Source organism: Accipiter gentilis, chromosome 5 (genome assembly GCF_929443795.1).
Source record: "Accipiter gentilis chromosome 5, bAccGen1.1, whole genome shotgun sequence".
NCBI classification, from domain to species: domain Eukaryota; kingdom Metazoa; phylum Chordata; class Aves; order Accipitriformes; family Accipitridae; genus Astur; species Astur gentilis.
Window position 1 is genome coordinate 11,184,547 of NC_064884.1, and position 27,148 is coordinate 11,211,694.

Consider the following 27,148-nt stretch of genomic DNA (forward strand, 5'->3'; position numbering starts at 1 on the left):
CATTCTCAAATCATCTGCAAGGCAGATTTATGTAGAGTCTTTGTATCTCTAAGCAAACTGGGAAAGGTAAGCCTCTCGCAGCACCGCGACTGAATGTTCCCAAGGAAGAAATAGAAATATCCCCATCTCAGTTCCTGTGGGGAGCTCATTTCATGGCACGCGACCTTCAGCTTGAGTAAAGAGTTGCAGTAAGGAACTGTATCTAGTTCTGTCTGGTAACAGCTCCACAAGGCTCAAGTCTTCTCACCGTACCTGAAGATGAGGTGAACGCTGAGGCGGTGCTGGCTTTTGGTGATGTAATGCGACCTCTCACAAGCCGCCCCAGTGGAGGGATCTGTTTGGCGTGGGGGTGGATGTGTTTGGACCCTTATTTCCAAGCGTAAGCCTCCTCACCGACGTGCCCCCTCAGCCCCGGGCCGGGCCCCGCCGTGCTGCTGTCCCCGGGCGTGCCTCCAGCCGGCTGAGGGGCAGCCCCACCGCCGATCGCGGCACCGCCCGCCCTCCGCCGACCTATTCCCTCGCACCCCCGCGAGGCCGCCCGCGGACGCAGCCCGGGGCGGGGGGGGGGGGGGAGAGGTGAACGCCGGCCCCGGTGCGGGCGGGAGGGACCCTCGGTGCCCGGCCGGGCCCCGTCCCCGCCTCGCTCCACGGGGGCCGCCCTCCGCCGGGCTGGCGGAAAGCGCGCGGCAGGTGGCGCCCGCGAGCCGTGCGGGGGACAGCACCGCCCTCTTCCCCCCCCCAACCCCCCGCCCGCCTCCGCCCGCGCGGGCCCGCACGTGGCGCGCGCCCCGGTGAAAAGCCGCCAGCCGCCCCGCGCCCGCCACTGGCGCCGGCAGCGCCCGCCCGCCCGCCCGCCCCGCTCCTCCCGCTGCGGCGGAGCCGGGCCGCCCGCCCCGCATCCCGGCCCGACCCAGCCTCTCTGCCTCCCTCCGCCATGGTGCGTTGGCTCGGGACTTCGCATCCTCCCCGCTCGGCGCGCCGGCATCCCTCAGCCGAGGGGCGTCGGTTACCGTGAGAGAGGCACCGCTCCCAGGGCCGGGGCTAGCCCTGGCGCAGCAGGGGCGACGAGGCACACGCTGCTACAGCTGACCTGTTGAAAGAGCCGGGCTCGCTGGGGTTTCCTTTGTCTTGGTCTTTTTTTGGTTGTGGGGGGTTTTTTTCCCCCTTTTTTTCTTTTTCTTTTTCTTTTTTTTTTTTTTTGTCTTCTCGACGGGGGAAGTTTGCTCCCCAGACTGTGGCCCGGCTTCCTCCACACCCTTTCCTCCTCCTCTTCCTCCTTTTTTCCAGGATCCGCCGCCTGCGGCCAGAAGTGATTGCCCTCGTAACCCCCCAGCCCCGACCCCAGCCCGGCCCAGCCGCCGCCAGCGCCGGAGCTGGGGACGCCCCCTCCTCCCGCAGGAGCTCCCCGCGGGCTCCGGGCTCGCCCCTTCCCCGGCGCACCGCGGGCCGGCCGCGGGCGGGGCGGCGGGGCGGCCCCGGGCGGGCCGTAGCCCCTTGGCGGCGGGCTGCCGCGGAGGCTGCTGCTGCTGCTGCTGCCGCCGCCGCCGCCGCGGGTGCCCGCGGGGGTGCCCCCCGGCTGCCGGGCCGCTACCATGTCGAAAGTGGCGGCGGAAAGTTGCGGGGCGGCGCCGGCCGAGGACTTGTCCAAGGTGTCGGACGAGGAGCTGCTCAAGTGGAGCAAGGAGGAGCTGATCCGCAGCCTGCGCCGCGCCGAGGCCGAGAAGATGAGCGCGATGCTGGACCACAGCAACCTCATCCGAGAGGTGAACCGCCGCCTCCAGCTCCACCTCGGCGAGATCCGCGGCTTGAAGGTAGCGGGGTGGGCAGGGTGGGAGTCCTGAAGTTTCTGCGGTGTCTCCGCGTCCCCCACCCGTCCCGCCGGGAGCGATCTCATCAGGTGGATGGATGGTCTGGGAGGAGCCCTTGCCGAGGATCGCTTGAAAAGTGAACGAGGACTGGAGTCAGTAGTGTTTGATCCCGCTTAAAAAACCACACACGCAAAACCCAGTGTCCGGTTAAGAGATGACCGACTGTTCGGCAGGCTGGGGGAGCACAGCTGCTGTCTGCTCAGCCCCAGTATGCTTGGGGTGGATGAAAACACTTGTCACTTTTGTGTTAGACTTCATTGGTTTTCGGTAAGGTTAAACGATCCTCTCTGAAGTGCACGTGAAGGAATAGCGTGCAGAGCTGTAGACTTTCAAAAGGTTTTGTGTAGCTTACGCTGGTTTCTGTCACGATTTTAAGATGACTTACCCATCTGTCAGGCAGTCTGGTAGGCTGCTGGAGAGAGTTGGTCATGTCCAGGATGCAGTGCAGTGTATGGCGGGTGATGGCAAACCCTTGGGCTCGGTCTCGGGATGATCAGAACCGGTCCCTAGTTTATTGTCTGAAAAAGACATCTGGTAACGCATCTCAGATCAAACCAATTTCGATTGTATACTTCTGCAGGCTACAGTCAGAGGCAGACCAAGTCTGTAATGACTTAGCCCTTCTTAATTTAACTCCTTTGTTGGTTGAGAAGCGTCATCCCTGATGTTTCCTTCCCAATTCCAAGGCTTGGGAAGGTAGTGTGACTGTTTACGGATAATTACCCTGATGTAGCATGTACACGTGCATTATAGAGCTAGAAAGTTAGTTATCTTAAAGTAGGCATGACTACAAAACATTTTCTGTCCCATTGCTTTGAGAAAGGACATTGTTTTTAGGAAATTCCTCAGTGAGGTGAGGTTGGAGGGAAGGAGAGGAGAGACAGAGATGCAGTGTGGGCTTTTGAATTATTACATGAGAGTACATTAGAAGAGATTTCTTCACTTGTAGAATGGCTTTTAACAACTAAATTATTGAGAAAATGTCTTTGATAATGGTGTGACATAACATAAATGGCATTTGGGGGAAGATTGTTCCTGCCTCCCAAGTTTTTCTGTTCTGCAAAGTATGAGTGTGTGTGTCTCCCCTCCCTCTTTTTGACAATATATGGTGTCTGAGGGTAAAAAAGACCCATCCGTGGTAGTACTTCAGTAAAAATAAAGCTTACGTTTTAAATACAAGTTAAATTACAGCAATAGTGTCTTTCTCCCAGTTATGTACAAAAGTGTTGTGACATCATACGGGTTTATGCATCTTCCAGATGAGTAACAAAACAGACCAAGATGTGTAGGAAGGAGTGACAAATTCCTCTCTCAATTCTGAACTCCTTAATTGATGTTTAACTTCCACCTTTTGTTCAGATGCCTGAGCTGGAACTTTTAAAAGGAATTTGGGAGAATGTGGCTTTGAGACCTGTGTTGGTGTCTGGACATATACCTCCTTTGTCCTGTGTGAAATAACTGGTCCATAAGTAAGAATGACCAGCTGCACCTAGTTTCGGTGGATGGGTGCCTCTTGCTTCTTCTGACTGATGAATTGTGGGCGTCTGCAACTTTTTTTTTTTTATTCCACCGTGGGGTCATTTTAACTATCTCTCACCAGCACAGATTTTTAAGGCTACCTTGTGGCCTCACTGAGATTTTTCCTTTGTCAAATACGCATTGAAATTGGTCAAGCTCAAAGTTATTTCGGGGCAAAGATCAGACAAATGCATGCATGCATGCACACAAATCCAGTGGAGTTACAACAGCTTCCTTTTCTTAAGCAACATTGCTAAAATGAAGGGCATGGAATCGTGTACTTCATTCTGTTAGGAGTGAAAAATCTATTAAAGCAGATTATTTCATTTCAGAGTGGTTGAAGCAATTCTGATTAAGCGATGACTGACAAGGTTCTTTTACGGAAATCTGAAAAAAAAAATCAAACAAACTCCAATTTTTTTAAATCTCTAAAATCTTCATCTTTATATGTGAATATGCTTTAGGGAATAGAGGGTATAAATGTTAATAATTAATTATTTTAGTGAGATTACAATTTCCGATGTACCTTGCAGTTTTATTCAGCCATAACTCGCAGGTGAATATTTCTCAAGGGAGTGAGATCATCATGAGAGCGCTTATGGTCTTTGCCCAGTTTGGGAGCTAAATTATTCTGGTATTTAGCATGAAAATTAATTAAGCACTTGAAACTTTTATGCTGTATCACAGGTTAGTCTCTGAACCCTTCAAGATTATCTCCACGTTATAGTCACTTTTTACTGGACAGCAGCTTTGTTTGTTGGAAGCATGATGCTGTTATAATATGCCAGATCTACACACACAATTATTTATGCCTCACTTGAGTGCTTAGATGATGAGTGTATAGCAGTGCTGTTCACTGGCTTGTGTAATGGTATAATGCTAATTCTTTTAGACACTCCTCTGTCATGATAATCTTTCTTTTAAAGGATATCAACCAGAAGCTGCAAGAAGATAACCAAGAACTGAGAGATCTTTGCTGCTTTCTGGATGACGACAGACAGAAGGGCAAGAAGGTGTCCCGTGAATGGCAGAGACTGGGCAGATACAGTGCTAGTGTTATGCACAAAGAGGTTGCCTTATACTTGCAGAAGCTGAAAGAATTGGAAGTGAGACAAGAAGAAGTGGTTAAGGAAAACCTGGAGCTGAAAGAATTGTGTGTGTTGCTGGATGAGGAGAAAAGTGGTGGAGCAGGCAGCCGGAGCTCTATCGACAGCCAAATCAGCCTGTGCCAGTTAACCACGACGAGTGCTTACATAAGAGATGTCGGTGATGGGAGTAGTACTTCTAGCACGGGAAGTACAGACAGTCCAGACCATCATAAACATCATCCAAGTACTAGTCCAGAACATCTTCAAAAAACTCGGGGCGAAGGAAGCCCTGAGCACCACAAACACAGGAATATCAGCCCAGAGCACCTGCAGAAGCCCAGGAGTTCTGGCAGTCCTGATCATCACCTGAAAGGACCAAGTCCAGAACATCACAAAACCATTGTCAAAGCACCTGAACAACAAAAGCACAGCAGCAGCAGTCCAGAAACTATCCCAAAGCACGTTTTGAGTAGTAGCCCTGAACACTTTCAAAAGCAGAGGCCTGGTAGTAGCCCTGAGCATCAAAAGCACAGCGGTGGCAGCCCAGATCATCTTCCAAAGCACACACCGAGTGGAAGTACAGAACACCTCCACAAAGTGAGGGGTACGAGCCCTGAGCATCTCAAACAACACTATGGAGGGAGCCCAGAGCACCTCAAACATCTCAGTGGAGGCAGCAGAGAAGGTACCCTCAGGAGACAAGTAACAGATGACCTGTCACCTCACCACAGAAGTATATACAATGGAATGAATGGTGGGTCAACACATTTAGCGAAAACTCACTTTGAAAATTACTAAGGTAGTTTCAGTCCTATTTAAACTATTTCTGGAAAAGGGATGGTGTTTTATGTGAAATGAAACGTAACAAGTCTGGTGTCACCATTATTCCTTTAGCAAGTGAATTAACTGGAATATACCTGTTTGTCCATCCAGCATGTGTTGGGTGGATTAAAAAAAGTAGAGGAATAGTGCATCTTGAGTGTTGGTGTAAGGTATAAAGAAGCAGCTCTTGGCCTTGATCCTGCTCTGTGGTTGGTAGACGTAAACTATTTGTCCCTAGGTAGGTTTCTGTTTACATCCGAGAGGAGTTGCATATGTTTCTTGTCCTGCCTATGTTTAAGTCAGCAGAATGGAGGTGAATGACTCCAATTCCATTTCCACCTTCCTGACCTATCCTGTCTGTAGCTTTAAAGATTTTAAAATTTCCTGTTTATTGATGGAAGGCTTCCTATATCCTTTTCTATAAACTTTAGAAAAAGACCTCAGATGAGGAGCTAGGCTCAATATAAATGAACCGGATAGCTTCTAAAGCTTTTCAAAGCCTTGAGTTTGCATGTGTTTAATTATAACAAATGAAAAATTAAGGAAGATCTTAAGGGCTTTTTTTGTGTTGTTATTGCTGCATTTTAGAAAGATACCCAATAAACATGCCTAGCTTTTAAGAGCTGTGTATCTTCACAGATTGAAATTAATTATTTTTGTTTTTAAAGATAGTCGCTATTTAAGTATTTTGTTATTTTGAAAGACAAGTGGTTACAAACATATTGAAATGAATGAAATACAGCAAACGAAATGATTAAAACCAAAGTTCAAACATCCTACTATGTTGTAGAAGTAACTGTTTCTAGACTTAGCAGAATTTCTATAGTCTGCCCCGTTTTGTTTCTTCTATGTGCTTTGAGATGTTTTCATGAAGGAAATTAGCATCACAGTTGAAAACCCATTTCTCAGACCTTTACTCTTAGATTTGAAGTCAAGCTCTGTGAAATTGAGGATTTTGCCTTAGTAAATTGTCTTGGATGGAGTTCATGTGTTTCCATTTTATAAGCAGCTGTGATAAGTCGGGTTGACATCGGTGGAACTGGCCACTTGTTGTTGGATCTGCTTGTGAGATGGAGGGGACAGTGAGCTCTCTGCTGGGTGCTATCCTCATCATGTATCACATTGCTCTCTCACATTGGTCCATTTACCTATCATGTTTAATTTACAGAATGCTGTCAGTTAAGATAACCTGCTCTGTAGGGGTAAATCCAGATTACTGTCAGTGAAATTCATATACTTGACAGGGCTGACAAACCCCAAAGTGGTAAGGGTAGAGACTTCTCTTTTCAATGATTTAAAAATGATTAATAAGATGACTGTATGGCAACTGTGTGAAGATGTGTAATACAGAAGTTATAAAAGTTGGTCTTACAAAACTTCCATTAAATACTGTATTTCTTTCTCCGTTCAGTTCATTCTTTTTAAAATTGACCTCGCTGTAAGTAGCGTGAAGTATGGAACCAGACTTCCTGAAAGCGGCTGCTTACTTGCGCTCATGATGTTCATCAATCCAGTCAATGTTTATGTAGAAAGATCTGAGGTTTTATGTATGTATTTTTTAAAACTCATGCACAGAGGAAGATGAGGTTTTTCTGTTCCCGACATGGTGGGCTTTCTGATACTTCTTTTTGTCCAAATAGTCTTGTTAAGGACTCGGCCATATCATTAATGGTGCAATGAAAGCAGTTGTTACTTCAAACCTGGTGTCTTTTGTGCAGAGTATTTCAACTATCTACAATTTGGACTCGGGCCATAAGATGCTGGAGAGGGCAGCTGGTGATTTGGGAGTCTGTTTATTGACTTTAATCACAGTTTTGCCTGTCCAACGCTTTATATAATCATTTTTGCAGAGAACTTCTTTCAGCAGTAAGTTGTCAAACCTCTCTCCTTTCATATTTATATAATTTGGTGCAAGCATGAAGTTTAATGCTGACATTTGTCTGACCTTGGTCTGGTAAAACTCTTGACAGCTTTGCTCTGAGGAAAAGGCCTTAAACTTCAGGAATAATACTTGGTCTTCACAGCAAGGTTGAATCGTTTTGGGTTTTTTGTGTTTTGATTTTGTCAGCTACCGTAAAATTGTGGAGAAGAACAGTTAATATGGAAGTGCTAAAAGTGCTGGCCATTATCACTTGTTACAGTTGTGAAAGTAATGTGTAAATCTTAATTTGTGTGTTCTGTGTATACCTGTATACATGAACCTGCCAATCAAGTATAGGTGGGGAACTGTGCATTGAGCTGTAATGAAAATCCTGATCTTTTTGCATCTGTTGTAAGGAATAGTGAAATTGTGAGAACATAAGTTAGAAAGTGGCATGGAAACCTGGCCCTGAACTCTGGTGAGCAATATAAAAGGATGCTATTTTTGATTCTTATCCCCAAATCATGTAGCAAGTAAACTATATCATGTTGGTGGACCCTAGTTTATTTTAAAATTTGGAGTATATCTAGCTAGTAGATGTTTGATTGCACATCTGTGATTACTTTACAGGGCCCTTCTAATCTTATTGCAGTACTTGTGGATTGTCATTTGAGCAGCAAGTGAAGTGTTTGTGATCCTAACTGATGAATAGCAAAGACTGACATCTTTCGACTCCTTTGCAAATAAAGGAATAAAATAATGTATTTTAACTATGTAATCAGAACTTACCAGACTCAGTACAGGCCTGTCGCATCTTCCTTGGTCTTAACTGGATTCTGAATCGGGTCTGAGAGAAGGTATTCAGACCTCATTCTAAAAAGTACTATACTGTCTACCTGAAATTGCTGTTCCTAATTGGAATGCATGTTTCTGAACAGCCTAGCTATTCCTGTTGAAATGAGAACTTCCATATGCTGCTAACAGCTCCCATTTACCCAGAGTTCTGGTCTTGTCAGCGCTTGGCGTGACCACAGGGAAGCGAAGTATTCAGATACCTATACCAGAACTTTCTATGTAAAGACATGGGAAATGGAGGTAGAGTATTTACAGATTTCTGACAAGCTGTTAAGCTAAACTTAAAGCAGTTGCAATATAATATTACAGTGCTATCAGAAATACAATGTGTAGCTGTAGTCTGCTTTACAGGATGAGGTATATGCATTAATCATTTGGGCTTCATGCATATTTTAAGCTGTCATGAGGTATGCGGGAAGTTATTTCAGTCTGAGGCTGTCTTTGGTCCATAGGCACAGCTGATGGAATAAAGGATGAGGTGATAACATTTCTTTCATAATTCTTCTCATTTTCTATGCTCAAACGTTTGATCTTGGTATTTTTTTCTTGTATGTCAGCTTTCATTTATAAGATTTATAAAGCCTTAAAAAAAAAAAATTACTTCAGGGTTCTCCTACATATTTTTCTGAAATGGGTGTCCTCAACCTTTGGAGTGACAGAAAATGGGATGTGAGAGCTAAATTTGGCTTGATGTTTGTTAATTGAAAACATATGTATTTCATTTTAAAGGCTCTAACCAAATAAAACATGGTAACAAACTTTTGCTGTGATCGCACCTAAATGCTCTGGATAATGAGCACAGAGATATTTGGGCTAGAAAGATTGCTGAAATTAGAAGATGAAATACCACCGGTAAAAACATTTTAAAGAGAATGTTTATGCAACCTAGAATAATACATGACAGTTTAACTCTGACACAAATATGTGGGCTATAAGTGCCTCCATATAAATTCATGTACTTTCAGCATTTGCAATCTAAGTGGTGTTTTTTATTCTAAGCAATTTATTGTAAACTTTCTATTTTAAGAAGTCCTTTGCTTTACTCTAGGCTTTGACTTTTGTGTGAAAGGAAAGTATCAGAAGGCTTTCATATGTGCTTTTTGCTTCCTGCTGAGGTTATTAATGAAGAGAAGTAAAAATGCTGACTAACACTATATACACTGCTGGAGGTGTGAGGATTCTTACAGAACAAATGCAACAGCACCTCTCCTTGAGCAAAGGTATTTGTAGGCGAAATGGAGACTCGCTTAAGTTTTGAACAATTTCTGCTATAATTGTGCTTCTTATAAGTAAAATAAAATCTAAAAATACTGCACTGAGTAAAAAGAGGAAACTGCAGTATGACTTCAGAGAGGAAAAAAAAACCCAATAATGTTACTGAGTTAACTGATATCCTCTCTGTGGAAATAGCTCACATCCTGCTGGCCAAATTGTGAAATGATGTCATGTTTCAGTGTAGGTTTGCTTACATGTTATGTTTCTTAAAGTTGAAATGGAAATAATTTGCCTGTCATTAATAGCAGTACAATACTTTGTGTGTGACTTCCTGATGGCACCCACCACTGTACATCTGCTGTTGGGAGCCTGTTACAGCATTAATTACTCTTGACAGTAACCTGTTGTATAAACAAAGGCTACAGGGCTGATAGAATTTTTTGCTTGCCAATATGAAGTAATCAACTATTTATTTCAGAGGTTTATTATTATAAGTGTAGAGCTCTCAAACTTTATGTCATTCGGAGTCTTTCAATTGAATTCCATAGGTTTCATGTCAAACTTGTAAATTAGTTTTAGCTATTACATGCTGTAAGAGAACTGGGGCATGATTTGTGAATATGTATGTGACTAGAGCCTGCTGCATTTATTACCAAACTAATTTTTTGTGGAGTAATTCATCAAGTTGAAAATGTGGCTTGTAATATCAAAACAATGAACCTCCTAGAAACTCATGTTATAGGGCTTTTGGGAGTTTACGCTTCCATATCTTCACTGACAAAACCAGTTTTGGTTTGAATGTTTTAATATAAGGTGGATCATCCTTCCAGCAAAACCAGTGCTATGCTAATGGGAAGAGTGATGCCTCTCCTTACCAAGAAACTTGCCTACTTTCAAATGGTTATATGGTTGTTCCAGCACTCTGATTACTGAAAAGTTCAGTGGGTGATCAGAGGCAAACAGTGGTGCTGATTGCAGAGGTTTACTTCTACCCCTGTCTATTTGACGCTAGGTAGGCAGCGGCACTACATGTTACAGTGGGAAGTATAGGAAGGATTCAGCTGAACAGCCTCTCCTGTTACAGGACTATGAATGCACCACAGCTACGTGTGATACACAGCAATTTCTGTTAAGTCACTACTTTCAAGTTTTATACTTTTTCCCTTAGGTTGCATGTCCTACTACACAAGTGGCTTTGTTTTGCAGTAAGGACTTGATGATAATTCAGTCTTTCGTTCATGGAAGCAAAAATCAGAGTAGAATATAGATATAGTATCTTTAAGCCATCACCAGTGTACCGTGTACCTATTAGAACAAGGTTTATGTTAGTCTGTGATGAGTGTGTGTTAATAAGGTGGGAGGGAACTGGTTCGGACTAGACAGCTTCTGCCAAGGAGTTGGTTACGCATCTCCCAGTTCATGTGGCATACCACAGTTACGCAGAAGCACTGATACGGCCCGTTCAGTAACTCTCCCTTCAGACCTGTAAATAGTGCCCTTATCTTCCAGGCATTTAACCAGTACGACGTGGAGGCTAGCAGCTATGCTGGCTGGCTGATTAATTTGAGATGTGCGGCCATAACTCTTGTTTTGAGTGTCTGTTGGAACTTCACTGACATTTGACCACAGACCTCCAGAAGTGAAAGGCTAACAATAAATCACAGTGCCATTATTGACGGTGTCTTGACAAACACTCTACAAGCCAGCACTTTTGTGCATCCCCTAACTTTACTAGGGTCACACCTGGGATGGATCTGACACACTGATTTTTCTTTTGTGTATGTCATTGTATGTTTTTAAAAAGAATGTATTTTCTGAGTAGTGAGGGGGAGTTTGCTTTGGTATGTGTCCAGAAGACAATAGAAAAGCTTATTTATTTTTCATGGTGATTGCGTCAAGATGCAAGACATTTGCCTTTACCTCTGAGAGCTCATCAGTAGCTTGCACGGATGGCTGTTAGTGTTGTCTGCCTGAAATATGTGTGCAGATTTTTATTTTGTTTTATTCTTTTAGTGCCAGTATGGAGAGTCCTCACATTAAATCTTGTCTGAGTCCTTGCTTGGAGAGAATACCTTTAACCTGAGGACAGGACCTCATGTAACAGTCCTTTGCACAGCTTTCTGAGTTACAGTGTTATGATTTTATAATAGTAAAATATGGTTTTAGAAATATTACAGTGATTAAACTGTCAAATTCTCTGAACTCTGGTGGTTATAATGCCGAGTTAGAATATTGTAATAACTCTTGGCAAGTGCTGCTTGTTTAAGAACTTCAGCCTTGTAGTGTATATTATGTGTGTTAATGAAAGGTTGTCCTGTCTCTTCTGTTCTATCTATTGATGGGATCTTTTTTTTTAATTTTTTTTTAATATTTTTTTTTAATTTTATTTGGAAGTTAATAATGGAGAGTTGCTGCAGGTCGTGCAGGGATTGGAGCTGAATTGGTTAACAATTAGGGAAGAGCATAGCAGTATAGCATAGGGTTAAAATTTTGTACTACTATTCACACACAAAGTATGTAGATGTTGACAGGAGTCAAGGACAGTGAGGCATTCCAAATTATAGGTTATTTAATGAGGTATAATAAAGCTTTGTGTACATAAGAAAATGACTCTAGGAATGGAAATTCATTGGCTTTTGAGGTAGTAAGTCATGTCTTAATCCGTAAACTGAAGTGCAGCTTATCTTAGGTCTTACTGCCATATACACAGATAAATAGTTACTGAGAGAGCATTGAGCATTATCTTCAAGTCAGGATCTTGATGTGAGTCTTGTCTGCATGTGCTTCTTGAAGAGTTACAGGGTGAGTTCTGTTAAGAGAAACAACTAGGACTGAAACACTGAGCTTTGAATTTTGCTTAATGCAGAAAGAAGTACATCTTAATATACCACATCCATACTTGTGAAAAAGTTATAAACCAAGTTATACAGTGCTTGTGCTATGATTGATTTTACCACAAGCTTATACTTGAATCTGTAGAAGAATCCACTGTGTACCCATCAATGTTCTTGTCTGTCTGAAGATAGTTGTGGCATTTAGCCTTAGTAAAGAAGAAGGGGTAGAGCACTGTACCATGAAATTTGGATTATAATAAGTATTATAATAGGTTGCTCAGTTGTAACTAAACTCTTAAGCCTCACTAGCAGATTTAGCCAGACCCTTGTTGCTGTGAAATGGCACAGAGCCCAACAGCAATTAAAATCCCGAGAAGTATCATATGTTCCTTTGGATAATACAAAATGAAAGATAACATCTAAAAAATATGGAAATCTCTGGTGTTTGGGAGAAGAGATCTGATTTGTTTGGTCTAAGGCAAACATCAGCTTCTAAGTAATAGAAACTGAAGGTGAACTTCACGCTGGGGTGTTATTCCATTGCTGTTAATGGTAAAAGTTTTTGTGTGCCTCTAAACAGCCAGTCCTAGTCCCAATGAGTGGGATGGGGTGGGAGAAGATAAAATACTAATTGCATTGGTGGTCTGATCCAGTGTGGCAATTTCTAATTTCTGTAAGGTGGTTCTTCTGGTCAGCGTTCCTTTGTAGGTGGATGTAATTTTCCCACACACTTGTTCTCCAACTGTGGCTTGTAATATTCCTTGAGGACTTAATAATATGGTCTTCATTGTTCGTGCAAACTTGAAGTACTGTGAAGGGTTTTAGTAATGTACTTTGGTTCCTTTATATACATGAATTAAAAATCTTCTATAATCTTTGGGGCATTTACAAGCAAGAAATCTAAAAACATATTTAAGTAAATGAGGAGAAAAATCCACCCTTCTCCGTTTCACCTCTTTGTGCTATTTCTTCTTTTGAAATCTGATCACTTGTGATGGGCTTTTCAGACAGTATCATAACAGAAAGATACCAGACAAAATGAGAAAAGGGAAGGATTAGCCTGGAAGAGGCCTTGGACAGTGGGACTGAAAGACAGTAAGATATACTAGTAATAACAGTAATTTGTTTCAGAGGAAATTAATTATACAAGTATAACATGTATAAGATGAGTATACAGTGTTTTTTAAAGAATAAATACACTAAGGATACTAGTCTGTGCACATTTAGTGTTTTTGTAAATTTTTTTTGTTGTTTTTTTAGTACTTTTAATTCTGCAAGATATGCAAAAAAGAGTGAGGATTGTGATTTGAGATATATCCGTGAGCATTTGGTACACAGCATGAAAACGTTTGCAAATTTATTGATTGTGAATGGGAAAGCTGCTATTCTGAGCTAGGCTGTCTTAAAAGATGAGCAGTTATGTGAAGGCTGTGAATAACAAATAGTCTTAGTTCAACTTGTCAGTTCTCCTGTAAAACTTCTGGCATATTTGCATTGTTTCTGTACGTTCTTGGAGAGAGGAGGGAACCAGCAGTTTTGCACCTGTATACTTCAGCAAGTCCATGTTTCTTCAACCCTTTAGTTTTTATTTGCATGAGTTACGTGAACTTTGCACTGAATTATTATAAATATTTTGTCAGATCACAGAGGGGAAAAATGGTGACAAAGTTTGTAATGCTGATTTGAAAAGTCCATTTAATAATTTAAGTGGTTATTTAGACTAATCAAGCACAATAGTGTTCAAGCACTGTCAAGACTAAAAGATATGTGATAGCTGAAAAAGTGGAGTGACCCATGTGGTAAGCAACAATATTGAATGTCTTCTAAAGGTCTCCATTTTGGTACTTCCTCAAGGTTGCCCAAATTATTCCAGAGTGTTTCTGCCTGTAATATCAAAATTCTCTAATTTGATCAGTAATCAGATAACTCCTTCAAATATTTGACCTCAAAACTCTCTAGATTTCTTTCACTGTATCTCTTTAAGTTCCTGTGAATTGTGAAAATTTGCCTAGAACAACACTTGCTGTAGGCTTTTGGAGCATGTACTTGTAATGTGGATTCAAAGTAAAAATATATATGCTTTTTACAAAGGTTACAGGGCTGATTCATCACTATGTAGCTCACATTTATGCGAAGTTCAGATAAGCGTGGAGAAAAGCATTGATAGGTGACCCACATCCCCTCTTGGTTTCTGAGTCTGTTTTTGTTTTACAGTGAGTGAATTTTAATGATGTTAAAAATCCATCTTACGATTTTTGTGGTCTGAAAACATAACCAATGACATTAAGATGGGTCTCTAAAAATACTGTTTGAGATGGCAGCTGAATACATCAAGCACAAGCATATGAATGCTGTGAGGTAGAACCTGAAAATTGGCTTAGATCCTTCGAAGTATTTGAGCAGTTCACTCCTTGTTGGCACCTGACTTACACTGAAATTGGATGTCCAGAGAGAAGCAAGATGCCTAAATATCCATGCTCTTGCAGTGCTCTGAATGAAGTCACTTGTCTCTTATTGTCGTTCATCTTGCTTGTGTCCATTTTAGAATTTTTTGTAACCTGAAGTTAAATTTTGAATTTTAGTTTTTTGCAATACCATTAAGTCCATAAAGAAAACATGAAAGCAAAGCATTCCAACAATGTTTTTTTTCCTAACCAGCTCTCCAGCCACCAAGACCAAAGGCTCTGCAGTCTTAACTAAACAGCAGAAGATACCAGAATCTATGTCTCCTCCAGGTACAGGTGCTAAGAACTTTTTGATTTATTCCTTGTTGTTGGAACTTGACAGCTGGTCTACACTCCAATCAATAATGCTGAATGCTACATTTTGACAGCTTGCAATCACAGCATATGCAAATAATTTGGAGAACTAGGAGGACAAAAGCATCCTAAGCATATTAAAATAAATCCTAATTTCAGCATTAAGACATTGGTATTTGCATATTTTACCTTCTTTATGAATGTAATAAAATGGAAAGATTTCTTAACCTTTTGGAGCATCCTGAGAAGTTGTATTCAGACTGATAAAAATGAATTGCTGGATTGCCTGACAGCATGGAAGTGACTGATCAGACTGTCTTGGAAGCTTGGATCTCAGAGTTTTATCCTCTCAAGTCACTCCATCATCCTGGTTTTGTCAAGAATGAATTCGATAGTGCTAACTCCTTGTATTGATCACACTGCTGCAAGTACATCCAGTCGTAGACCCATAGAATACTGAAAAGATACCTGGGGAAGTACAAAAAGAGATGTAGCACAAAAAGACTTGCTTGACCCTCTTTCATGATAACTCTACAACAATCCAAATTAAACAAAGGGTATTGTACTTAAATGACAAGTAACACTTATCAACTGCCACCTGGAAATGTGTACTTCAGGCACTGAAGCTAAGTTTCCTGGGCAACATATTCTATTCCACCTCTGTTGCTTGATGGTGTTTCTATTTTATTTTATTTTTTTTAACTAACCAAATTGACAGAGTTGCTTCTGATATCAGTTTAGAAAATGGATATTTGAAGGATTAGTGAAGAATGTTTGAATGAGAAATAATTTCTGTTTGCTTTGAGAGCAAAACACCTGTTGAATTTGTCAATATGAAAAGATCTATACTTTAAATGTAGCAACCCTTGGCTTTGTCTGCTTTGTGTTTCGTAGAGGTGCACTTAGCAGATGTATTTTTCAGTAAATTGATGTTAGATATTAATCCTACATGTCTCTAAACCTAATGTGAGATTCTTGGATATTCATTGTCCTTGTTATAGGAGGAACAGGGTGTTGACTGTGAAGATGCAGTCAGGTGACACTTGCTCTCAAATTTAACATTTTAAATTAAGTGCTTTTAATACACCCAAAATTTTGTTAGGTTTTAATTGATTTGCCCTTGTAGTGCTCCTCAGAAATACATCACGATGCATAGGAAGCAAGAGGCTCTTGAAACTCATGGGAAAGGATCTGTAATGGAAGATGAAAGTGATAGCAGATTTTCACTGAAAAAATCCAGATAATGTTTGTATTCTGTTTACTAGGAAATGCTGTTTCCGAGGGAACCAGGAGTATCTGAATTCCAAACGCTGAGCCTCACTGGTCTGTGTTTTTACCCATCAGCGTAGTATTCAGGTGCTTCAAGAGTGTGAATAGTCGTGCTAGTTAAATGATGTATAAACCAGCCAGTTGGTTTACTCATCTAGCTAGCATGACTGTTGATACGGTGCTTACTAAGTGCTAAATTTGTGTCCCATTGTATCTGGTGAAACACAGCGGAAAAGGTTCTTTGAGAGACAGTTTCTTCACTGCTCCAGAAGTCTGATCAGAAATCTGGAAAGGATAAAGCTGAAAACATTGTCAGTTTTAGCCACATCCAGAGACATTTGTTGCATACGTAAAGAAACATATTTCAACAAACAGTTCTCTATTTTTAATGGTGTAAATGAGAAGTAGCTCTTTGACCTACAGATTGCAGGCCCAGTTCTCTTCTGCATGTAAACACCATCCCTTTAGCAGTCCAAATATATTTCTGATTCAGTGCTCAAGCCAGCTGCGAATCTGTGGAGGTTCAGGGATGGATGAGACTGTAAATCTTGGCTTGGCACGATGCTGACTAAGCTGTCATCTGTGGCCCTGTCGGCTTTCAACTCTGTCGGGGCTCACCCTCCAAGCCATGCAAGATGTGGCCTGGTAGCTGCGAACCAGTCAGCTGGGCTAGAGACTGACTGTGTGGAAGCGTGAGATTTTAGTGATAGCTGGTCAGATGAGGCTTGGTATCAATTTCATTGCATGCAAGTTTGCTAATGCCTGTTCCCATTGGGGGGAGGGGAGTATTCTCAGAGAGATCTGAGCATCCTCTGCCTTCCTCAAAACGAAGGTGTGCTCCTCACTGCACAGGTGACTGGCTTTCTTCACCTTCTGGTATGGCATCGCTGCAGTGGGATCATCAGATCTTGTATCCTGTTATCTTGCTCCGGTTTTGTGAAAATGTATTTTTAATTGCGTATTGTGCAGAAAACTTAACTTAATCCTCAAAACCATGAAGCCAAACTCTGAAAAACCCAAACTCAAGTATATATCAGATCTGAAAGCCACCAAAATAAATGTTCGGTGATATCTATTTTGTGTGTCTGTGGTACATTTAAATTTTGTTGAATTCATGAATATCTGGCAGAGGGAAAGACTGAAAATCTGTAACATGTTGGTCATCAGGCTAATGATATTTATGCATCTTCTGGAAATTATCATTGCACTAAGTCCATTCTTTTCAGGCCCAATCTGTTGGGCCAAACCCTTTTGCTCTGGTTCATGCTGCGTAAGCTCGCTTCTGTGTTTCGGTGAGTCCTGTGAGCTTCTGAAAGGTCAAAAGCAAGTCTGTGATCTCAGAGGTGGGGACTGTGGTATCAGCCAGAGGAGAGGAGGACGTTGCTGGTTTTCTTTGCTCACTTGGTTCTTGTGGAAAGCCATCAGAAAGTCCTCTCTTTGCTCCAGCTTCTAACTGTGGAGTTTGAGCCTGTGGAGGCTTGTGGACCAGTCTTGCACGACTGTTAGGAGATAAAGCAGCCCTGACTAGAGAGCTTTGGCTTTTCAGCTGGAGATGGATTAACTCATGGTAGCTCTATCCCTGGAGATATCTCGTGTGTAGATCAAGATAGCATCAATGTGTGGAACTTGCATAGATTTATGTGTGTGAATGCTCCCCTAATTATAGCCAAGGTATCAGTTGTACAAAGTCAGAAAAAATGACTTCGTGAAGTTGAGACCTTGATGTATGTAAGAGGACTATGGATGCGCTGTTAACCTGAGTAAACGCTTACACCTGTTAGTAGGGCCTGGTTATTACTTGGAGCTTTTTATCAGTAGTTCTCAAAACAATTTACTGATGAAGCAAACATTGTGATCATCTTGTGTATGAAGAACCTTGAGCTAAACAAATGACAAGACAGGATTAATCAGCCACCAACTAAACCTTAAACCCAGCTTTCCTGAGTTGTAGCTACTGATTATTCTGTTGCATCATACCACTTTTCTAACAGCTTTTTTCTTAGATTAGTCTGGTTTGTGTGGTGTAAAAACTGGGGCTGAGGTTACTCACATGCCTAGAAAACACCTTTATGAACAATTAGCTTGATACAAATATTTTCAATGTGTTTCCTCTCAAAATCAACTTTTAAGGCAATATTTCCTTCCTTCCTGTATTTCCTGAATTATGCTAACCAGGCCAGTGGGGAACAAAGCTATTCCTAAGTGTTTTGTGTGTGTATGCAGCAGGCATATTGGAAGATGTTAATGTACCTTTTGCCTTTACAGGGGTGCTTAAAAGTGTCCTTGCACATAGAGAAAGTGATTTACAATGAATCCAAACTTGAAGTGCTGCGATAGAAAAATATAGCTTCCTTTAGTAAAGCTGTCTTGTTTCTTGTGGCCTGTTTTTAATGTTGCAGAATAGTCGTGTGGCTGTAGTTGTCTTCATTTGGGAAATCAAGATGCTGATACAAATCGGATGGCGTGGTCAGCTATCAGCTGAGGATTTCAGCTTGCTAACTGGTACAATCAAAAGGAGTATTTGTCTTTCATCAGGATGAAATTTGAAAATGAAAGCTCTTATACGCTAAAAAAATGAGAACACAATATTTCAGCAATGGTAATTTGGCCCTTAGTATCAATCAATAGTGTGGCATCTTGTGAATATGCCAGGGAAGAGGGGAAGTGGTATTTAGCAGATACAAATCTCCACGAGGACTCTCAGTCTGAATATCTGTGTGACTTGGCAGATGTGGAAGATAAGAACTTGGTGAACTAGCGTATTTTGATATTTTTTGGCTGAATGCTAGTAGACTCATTTCTAGCAGGTAGGTGGTTGCTGCTGCTATCTATCAAATACTGCAGCCTGAAATGTTTACTTAAAGTCATGTGAAGCAGTGGCTGTGTTTGAGGGAAGACTGGGTAAAGGTTCTTGCTGTCTGTCAAAAGATGAAGGTTTCTTGTACAAAGTAACTGTAGCAGAGTCATTTCTAAAAATGTTTATGAATGGCACCGATCAGAATTCAGTCCAGGATTTTAAAGCTCCATAGTAGTGTACACTCAGTGGGGAATCAGGCTTTGACGTTCAAAAATGACAGCCTAAACATTTTCAGTCAGTGATATGTGATGACAGGACTACAGTAACAATTCTTGTTATGAGTAAAAAGTTACTGCAATTACAGCAGCTTCCTGCCATGCTAAGTAGTGAGGTTTTAATGGCACTTCTTATGGTGAAATGTGGTCTGAGTGCAATTTAATGTTTCAAACCTGTGCAGAGATTAGAGACATTCGTACTGTTACTATTTTAATCTTACTTATAAACTAGAACAAACACCAGGTTGTGTGTCCTGAGCATGATTTAGCAAACTGTTAGTCTTTTAATTATCTTCTTCCTAATTAGATTGGTCTGATTATTTGGTACTTAAAATAAGTGCGTATTTTTAAGTTCTCAGGGCAGTAGCTTTTGGAAAAAATTCATTGCTTTTCATTTTACAGGCATTTTGTCTTTCATGCTGAAGTATGGGAACATATGGCGCTACTTCTGATGTAGCACTTGTCTAAATATCTTTGCTTGTAAAGTTTTCTGCAGAGCCATATAATTTTCTCCTGTAAAAAACATTCCTAATGTATTTAACCAATTTTATAACTACAGCGTGGGATTATCATGTTTTTGTCATTGTAAACTTTTACTGGATGTAGGTCACGAAATTCAACTGTGAACCATGAATAAGAAAAATGAACGTAAGTAGCTAGAAATTCAAAGAGACTAGTAAGAAATTTAACAGTGATAATTGCATAAAAAATAAAATAGTTTATCAAAACACTTCCCAGATATTTTGAAAGGGTCAAAATAGTAATTTTATTTTTAAGCTGAACCCTTGGGATATCACTGACAGTCAGTTGACACAGAATCCTCTAATACGGTGTCCATGATACTCACATAGTAACTGGTTACGTCTCATGTTTTGTGTTCAGTCAAGTGAACACATTTTCCAAGTGATGGTGTTTCTTCTGTATGAGCCATGTGAAGCTTGAGTCATGAGCATGCATTAAAACATGTAAAATAGCAATACATTCATCTATATACAATGAAGGGAAACTGAAAATATTTCTGAGACTGAAGAGTTTGGCATAGCTGGAAAAGTTAGAGGAGTAGAATAGCCAGAATACTTTTGTATACTTTTGTCTACAGTGCTAGACTGTGATCTGGCATGAGAGATAATTAGCAGGAGGCTAACTGACCTGTTAAATAACCTTCAGAAATGAGCAAAAATATTTCTCTCAGGGAATGATGCAGACCTAAAACTACTCTTCTTACGTAGCAGTGGGAAAACAAGGATTCCGATTACTTTACTTCAGGAGGACCATGTGAAGTTGCTAAGGTAGGGGTATGTGGTACACACCACCCATATTACCTGCCACTCTAGGAAATGCTCTAAGGTGTAGGACTAGTGTGGTGCCAGGCTGATGACGGGGTCTTGTGCTGCCCTGTTGCTTCCCAGCAGCTATGTTATCCAGGAGCCAGCAGCTTGAGTGCATGTGAGGATGGAATTGGGCAGACTTTGAAAGACAAGCTGCCAGAATACTCCAGTGTGTCTTCTAGGAGTACGGGCAGGTTGTATTCTAAGCACCTGCTTAGAATAAATGACCGCTTGTCTGCTTTAGGCTCTTGTGTGCTGTGCTATAGAAATGTGTGTGTGTGCTGATATGTGTGCTGTTATCTTGCTTCTTGTGAAAACAAAATGACTCACCGTGTTGTCATGTTGGAGATACTGGTCTAGCTAATGAAATCATTTGGGTTTGATACTGCTTCTGTTTATGCAGGTGGCTGACTTTATAGACTTGCATGTTCCCACTGAGTTCACAGAAGCAGGGTGGTTGTTTTTTGGGGTTTTTTGGGGGGTTTTTTTGAGTGGTGTCATGGAAATATGAGCTGGGACTTAGAAATTTATTCCAGGGGAAGGAGGCAGCAATCCCTTTTTACCCATAATGTTCTGATCTGAAGGAAATCTTGCAACTTTTCTTTCAAGAAGTTCTATTCTTTCACTGTCTGCTTTCAATAAGATTGGGATTTGCCATGCAGAGTCTCAGTCCACATTTGAAGACAGTCAAAAAATTGCAGTGTCTTTCTCTCCCCAGGGTGCTGCCTTCATTGATCACCCCAGAGCTGGGCTTGGGCCCTCACTGAAGACACGGTGGGAGCTGCCTCTGCAGCTTTTAGTAGCAGGGAAGCATGTTGGGCTCTCTCTCTGCTTCACTGGAAACAGTGAACCAAGTACGGAGCTCTTGACAACCCCTATACCTTGTAAAACAGTGCAATGGATGAAGCATCTTCAGTCTCCTTGAAAAAGGAGAGGGAGAGAGCAGCTCCACCAGTCATGCTTGGGGGCCTGCAGCCCGGAGGCAGAGAGCTCTCTTCCCCAGAGCGGTTACAGATGGAGTAGCAAGTGCACAATTGCTGGAAGCGGAAAGGAAAGAGGGGGATGAACTGAACAGGATCTCCTTTCTCTTCACTCCTGAAACTGGGTTCAGAAGCTGATTGCCATCTGTAGGGAAATGTCACTCAGGTGTGAAGGTGGCATTGTAGCTGTAATGGGACCAGGCTGTGTTTGATGCTGAAGGTTCGAGTTGCACCCTAGTGAGCACAGGTGATAAAGTTGCTCAAAAGAGAAGTTGTAGTTTCCGAAGGTTTTTTTTGAGAAAAAGAAGCTAGATAAGGTTAGACAGATTCAGAGTTATATTAAGGAGTGCATAGGTTGTAAAGTGAAGGACTCTGAAGAAAAGAAAATATCAAAGTGAAGGACTCCAAAGAAGGGCAAATGTCATAATCCAGTTACCCGAAGTTGGATCATAGTGGATTTACACTGTTTTTTAACAGTATCCCTGCTTCCAGAAAATGGAGGTGTGGGACAGCAGAATTAGATTATAGGGGCAACCAGAGCTCCAACATTTCCAAACTTGAAATGGTAAGAAATGATATAGGTAATGACCACTTGATATATCACTTATTTGTGGGTGACAAATATAATAATTGAAAGGTTTTGTTAATGACTATGCAGTTTTTAGTCAGTCTCAGATATCAGATTGATACCCTGCCCGCCTTGTTCTGCTATCCGATGAGAAATAGGACATCTATTAGAGTATCTGCCAGCCATGGTGTAGCTGCCATCATGGTAGTGTTGATCCTGACTGACTCACGGTGGGCGCTCAGGATTTTTACTTCTGTAACATCTCCGAGCTACCCCTGGCTTTTGGTGTCTTGAGCACTTGAAGGTGCCTACTGCAAGTCTTCTCTTGAGATTGAGAATGGAGTAGGACTGCAGCTACTTTAGCAATCCTAGCAGTTGATAGTGTAGAAATGTGAATTTCTTTTTATATACCCTCTACTCCTCTACCAGAGTTTTTCGTAAGGCAGGATTCTTCCCCTGCGTATTGGAAGGCAGAAATCTTTCATTACGAAATATTTAATTTTTCAAACAATTGCTACCATGGCATAGGTGAAAAGTCTGTGTTAGTTGAACTCTGCTAATAAATCTGAGCTTTCCTTTTTAAAAGGGAAAAAGCAAAATATGTTTTCTATCCACTTTTTACTAAATTAATCTTAACTATTTGTGAAAGTCATTACTGTGAGTCCTTTGATAGTTCCTGCTCTTGAAAAAGTAATTACATTGGAAGACCAACTAAAAATCTAACATGAGGTTAAAAACTACAGTGCTCTCAGTTATATGGGGCAGAGATGGACTCCTGCTGCCTTTTATAAACACAGTTTAGACTATCTGCAGACAAGAAAGGAGGTAATCCAGTTATTTGGATTCTCAGTTTTGCTATTAAATAGTTAAGTTCTTCTCTTTTTATAATTTCTAGCTGCAACAATATATATTCTTAAAAATCAATTTGTCAGCCATCTCTCTGCAAAGTGTGAAATCCATTGCACCTGCTTTAATCTGGTGGGATTTGACTGAAGATTGAGTGACGAAAATTGGACAGATTCAGCGATGTGGCAAAAGAGGTTGAGTCTAGCAGTGCAGAAGGATCTAATAAAGATTTTCCATGGAAGATCCAGATGGCTTTCACTACATTGCTCTTTCAGCATTGTAGAGCTGCTTAAAAGCTTAGTGATGTGCATGTAAGCATAATCAGAATGATCCATCAGGCCAGGGACAATGCACGTTACTTTGAAGTAAAAAAATAGCTTAGTAGATGCGTTTGGTTGCAGTAGTCTTAATGCATTGAAGTTGTAGTTTCAGTATGTATAGCCTTATATCTTTGGCCCTGATTTGTGGTCATTTACAAACAGCTGTAACCTAACGTGCTAAAGTGATGCTATTGTCTTCTGTAAGCTTTTGTGTGTGTTCCTCGTTTTAAGTACAAAAGCAGCATTTGCTGATTTGAGGACCTGGTCTTTTAAAGGGCAAAGTATTCTTCACTAAACTTGGCAATACAAGAAATCATGTGGTTCAGGGAGTCTGATACAAACTTAAAGTTCAGACCATGTTGATAAGTAAACTTTAATTAAATTTAGATTTGGAAACTATGCTTTGGGCATTGCAAAAGAAATGTTATGCAGATCAAAGTAATAGATATTGTTGACCAGAATCCTTGAAAAGAAGAATGGTCTGGCCTTGTTTCCTTAGACAACACAAACCCAGCTGAGAGTTGGGTGTGAGAGTCCTTGTAAAACACAGTGTTGTCCTCCAAGTGCTGCTTTAAGGCACCAATTAATTAATGTTTTCTATTTGGGTTATATTTTGTTTCCTTTTATACATTGGGTGCAGTGTAGTAAGAAATAGGCTTCATTTCCTTTGTGTATTGGTGAAAGATGAGTGCATGTGTTTTCTACCTCCGTATAATACCGCTCGTCAGATAAACTTGGGATCATATCCAGACCTGACACAGTTTTTGTAGTTTTAACAGTACTATGCCTGTCCCCATGAGGGCCAGCTTTCACCTGTACCAACACTGAGATGTATCACTGCAAACCTACGCATGAGTAAGAAGATAAGACTCCTGTAAAATGTTTGGTTTTCCTTGATTTATTTTTGATAGTGGGTTGTATGTTATTCAGCGTGAGACAGATGTAGGAATTCCTCCTGGTTCCTCTTGTTAGTCCTTGTCTAGCAGCTGTTTAAATGATAGAGTGCTGTCTGGTTAATATGGGAGCATGTAGTTTATGGTGGTATGAGGTTCCTATAGGTGCCTGTGCTTCACCACTGGGAAAAAAATCTCAGATTAACTGCATGGGGGAAGAATTTGATTATTCATTTTACGTGTGTCCATACATGGTAGCTTTTATTAATTTAGGGGGCCACTTGTCTCATTTCAAATCAAATAGAAAATGTTCACTCAACTGCACAAATAGGACTATTCATCTATATAGCTATTATCATATCAGATTAATTAAAGTAAAAGCGGTGAATTAACTTCAGTTACAAAGGCTGCTATGCATTGCTTGATAATCATTTAATTATATGTTATATGGATATAAGGCACTGTATAACTAACGTGCTAAATTACACATTTTTGGTCAATCATTAGGAGTGTTGTTTTTGTTTTGTTTTCTAGATTATCAAGAAACTTAGCTAAATAGTCTTAGAAAGGTTGTAGGTTTGAAAGATTTCTTGAATAATTTGTAATGGTTAGTTTTAGCCTTATGACTATTTCTAACTATAGCCTTAAGTATCTTTCATCTCTCAGTTTGTCTAGATGGTAATTTTGATAAATTTAACATGAACCAAAGGTGCTGTGAGATAGAAAACTTTCCTGGAATGTCACTGAGAAGAGAAATAGATTTTTTTTTTTAGTTTTTTTTTTTAATTGCACAGAGCTAACATGAAATTGCCTTTGTTTCAAAAAAGTGTAACCCCTGTCTGAGGCAGAGAGTGCAGAGAGTAATCCAATGCAGGTGCCTGGGGACTGCTGTCCTACTGCCAGGGTATTTGGTGGAAAGTTAAAATGTTTATCAGAGAGGATTTTTACATTTCCAGTTTCATTGTAAGGTAATATGTGCTTCTTGGGGAAAATATATAGACGTGGGCTACATTCACACACACCACACACCCCCTTCCTTCCATGCAGTATGTATGCTTTTGTACAAAACTCCAGATAGGATGTGAACCTATTTGTGCGAAATGCTAAACCTGTTTCAAAAGGATAGGTCAGTGCAAGAAAGCACATTGTGTGGTAATGTATAGGTTATATTGTAGCTATACAAATAAGCTCAATATTCAAATATACAGGCTGTGAGATTCAACAACAAGAGAGAAAGTAGAATTAATACAAGTGTTGCCAATCTATTACTGTACCAAGTGCAGGAAATTAGACCCACTCTCTGCAATAAATTAATATTCTGAATGCCTTGCTGTGTGCCAGGCTATATCTAATGCTTCAAAAGAAGAACTATATGTGAGTAGCACTCAAGCTGTTATGTCAGGAACTGTGATTACATTTCTGGAGATTGGAATAATTTTTTGCCCGTTTCCTTTTGACACTGCTTTGGTGACCGCTAAGGGACAGCAGTGTTTGCTTGCTAAGTAGGTAATGGTAGGCTGGTAAGATAACTGTTCTCCTTGAGGAATTGCAGATTTTAGTCACTGATATATTAAAAGTCACAATTACTGTGAATATGATTTTGACTGTGGCTTGGTGCTTTTTCCTGTTAAGTCAAGGAATTGCATGAAGTATTTAACCGCTGTTCAGGAAAATAGAACTAGATGGGGAAACGCTATGGTGATGGTGGTTGAAGTTGTGGAGAGAAAGAAGTACAGGATTGTGCAGCATCTAGATGAGGTTCTGCTGTGCTGCAGTTGCAGTTATTCCTGTCATCACTTTAGGTGAGGTTAAAGTCAGTGGAAAGACTCACGTTGACTCCTGTTTCTGACAGTTGGCCTGAATAAGCATAGGAATAAAGCCGTATGAATGGGACTTACCTAGCAGTGCAGTGTAAAAGGACAGGCAAACAGAAATTTGCGGTAGGTGCAAAGCTTTATAACTTCATATAGATGAACAAGGTCTTTCTAAATTTATTAGAGACTTTTCTTTTGAAAACTTTTTTTTTTTTTTCTTAATACCTCAGATTAAAAAAAAGGCAAGAGAGTTGCCTTGGGTATGTTTTGGTTGCTTCTGAATGTCAGTGTGATGAGCATTTCAGATCCCAGTGCTGTGACCCTGTGTTCGTCACAGTAACAGACATGTTGAAACGATAAGTCCAGAATCTTGAGGGTAAATAGGCAGAACTCTGTGAATTTGTTGAACATATCTTAATGTTCGATGTTCTGGTTCTTGACTGTCTTGAATGAAAAGAGCGGAATGTCCTTTTTCAGTCACCCCCTTTGCTAAAGATATAAAAAAGAAGAGAAATCCATATACAAATGTATCCTATGTTCTTTCTTACACACACGCAAGAGAGATTCAAAGTAGAATCCAGAAAATACTGAACTCTGATTGTTGGGCCTGTTTTCTTGCCAAACAACAGAGTCCTTGAAGCAGGAATAAGAATTATGATTGCCAGGAGCCACAATTGACCTAGCAACCACTGGAGTGCTGTAGGTTAGCAGATGACACGGGTAGTTCCAAAGTACCATTTCTATAGCCTGTTCAACCCCGTTTTGATTTTTAAGAAAACCGGAATGTCAGAAGGAGAGAGGAAGTTTGCTGCAAAGAACTGGTCACACAAGAATGCTCTTTTGATTTTATTTTCACAGGAACATAGGTTTCATACTTGATAGTCGACTCTTTCCCTAAATCTTTGTTTCCCACAGTAGTTAAAGTATGAAAAATCAATATGTATATAGTGAAGGAAACAGGTGGGGTTGGAATAAAACCTTGGCACAGTTGGCCACACATAATGTGTCCTTCAGAACTTAAATAGAGGAGAAAATTTCTTTTCCTCAATAAAAGAATGGCCAGTAAACCATGGGGAGAAGGGACAGAGGGATTTGGAAAATGCTTAAATTGCTTTAAGTTCATTTTTGGTGGGAAGAAGAAATGGATTTGAATGAGAAATTGATCATATGCAGTTTGATCCTCTTGTAGAAATATTGCCACTGATTTCTAGAGGAACAGGCTGTAGCCACATTGTTTG

At 40.9% G+C, this 27,148-nt stretch overlaps 1 protein-coding gene across 2 annotated transcripts in view; it reads left to right on the forward strand.

Annotated features, from left to right (window-relative positions):
- The first annotated feature begins 1,564 nt into the window (after positions 1 to 1,564).
- The window catches only part of CCDC85A (coiled-coil domain containing 85A), an 81,134-nt gene continuing 55,550 nt past the window's right edge, over positions 1,565 to 27,148 (forward strand). For both annotated transcript variants that reach the window (XM_049801062.1, XM_049801063.1), the window contains exons 1-2: positions 1,565 to 1,811; positions 4,313 to 5,228. In XM_049801062.1, the coding sequence (XP_049657019.1) occupies positions 1,593 to 1,811; positions 4,313 to 5,228 (1,135 nt within the window). In that variant the 5' untranslated portion in view covers positions 1,565 to 1,592. The remainder of the gene's footprint in view (positions 1,812 to 4,312; positions 5,229 to 27,148) is intronic.